Source organism: Microtus ochrogaster, unplaced genomic scaffold (assembly GCF_000317375.1).
Source record: "Microtus ochrogaster isolate Prairie Vole_2 unplaced genomic scaffold, MicOch1.0 UNK110, whole genome shotgun sequence".
Taxonomy (NCBI): domain Eukaryota; kingdom Metazoa; phylum Chordata; class Mammalia; order Rodentia; family Cricetidae; genus Microtus; species Microtus ochrogaster.
The window spans coordinates 458911-460524 of NW_004949208.1; the positions used below are offsets into that span (position 1 = coordinate 458911).

At 45.9% G+C, this 1614-nt stretch overlaps 1 protein-coding gene across 1 annotated transcript in view; it reads right to left on the reverse strand.

The window, feature by feature from the left end:
• Positions 1–1614, reverse strand: part of Rad54l (RAD54 like) — a 28141-nt gene that overhangs the window by 10462 nt on the left and 16065 nt on the right. Inside the window, exon 10 of the mRNA XM_005371488.3 lies at positions 786–936. Within this exon, the coding sequence (XP_005371545.1) occupies positions 786–936 (151 nt within the window). The remainder of the gene's footprint in view (positions 1–785; positions 937–1614) is intronic.

Below are 1614 nucleotides of genomic sequence, written 5' to 3' on the forward strand. Positions count from 1 at the left end.
CAAACAAACAAAAAAAAAAAAATGCTGAATGGCCAGTAGCCAGGCAGGAAGTATAGGTGGGACAACCAGAATAGGAGAATTCTGGGAAGAGGAAAAGCTTAGTCTTCAGTCATCAGCCAGAAACAGAGGAAGCAAGAAGAGAATGCCTCACTGATAAAGGTACCAAGCCACATAGCTAACACAGACAAGAATTATGGGTTAATGTAAGATGTAAAAATTAGTTAATAAGAAAGTCTGAGCTAACAGGCCAACCAGTTTATAATTAATATGTAGGCCTCTGTGTGTTTCTTTGGGACTTGAACAGGCCGCAGGGCCAAGCATGCCAGAAATCTGTCAGCAAAGCACAGGCACCCACATGCACATACCATATTAACATATATCACACCTAATTTTAATGCATAGGGATATTTCCAGCTCCAGTTGATAGGCACACAATCCCTATCTACATAGCTAACACTGCCTCTGCAGAAGATAAATGGCCCATGTTGGTCGTCCTGAGTTGCTCCACAGTCAAAGGCACCCTACAGTTTTGCCTCCCCACCCCTTTTCCTCTTTTGAGGAAAGGTCTAATGTACTCCCTATGTACAAAAATGGTTCTGAACCCCTGATCCTCCTGCCTCCCATCTCCCAGGTGCTGAGATTGCAGGTATCAACTTAGCTACAGCCTGGCTACTCTCTGACAAGAGAAGCCTTCCAACAAGAGTTTCTACTCGTCCACACCTAACTGGCAATGTCTCCTTGCTCTCCTCACTCTAAGGACAAAGCAGGAAGGCAGGGCTCCTTACCCAAAATGCCTGAATTAACGAAGTGCACCAAGCTGAAATATTCAAGCAAGTCATTTTGGATGGGGGTCCCAGAGATGAGCACCCGCCGGCTGGTATTCAAGCTGTCCAGGGCCTGGTAAGTCTGATTCTCAGAGTTTTTAAGCCTGTGTCCCTGCAAGATAATTAATTACAACTTACAACAGTAAATGATAAAATTCAATGACAGCAAAGTCTGTAGGGAGAAAAGAGTCAAACATTACAGGTCCTGAAGTTACAGGAACTAGACAGGCCAGCAGAGGCTTCTTTGCCTACTGCCTCAGAGAAAAGTATTAGGCTCACAAGGTAGGACCAATGCTACTCCCCAAAAGCAAGGATTCCCTCTGTTTCTTCCCATTCTTCCATTTTCAAACTTCCAGAACTTTACTACTCACCAATTTCAGTCAACGTGGCCATGATATAGACCCAAGCTTTCAAGGAGTCCTCCCCCTCCCTGCCGTCCAACCAACCCAGAACTTTCAGAGCCAGGTGCCTCATTGTCTTGTTTGAGCCACGATGCTAAACATGGAAGGTGGAGACCTCAGTTGTACTCACCTTCAGGCTTCTATATCCAAAGAGCTTCCCTTGAGAGCTCTTCCCCAACCTGTCCTCCCTGCAGTCATTGTTAATGTCCCTTGAAATCATTTATGTTTAAGAAGATAGAAAAGGACTCTTTTCTTAAGAACCAGGCAGCTAAGCCGGGCGATGATGGCGCACGCCTTTAATCCCAGCACTCGGGAGGCAGAGGCAGGCGGATTTCTGTGAGTTTGAGACCAGCCTGGTCTACAGAGCTAGTTCCAGGACAGGCTCCAAA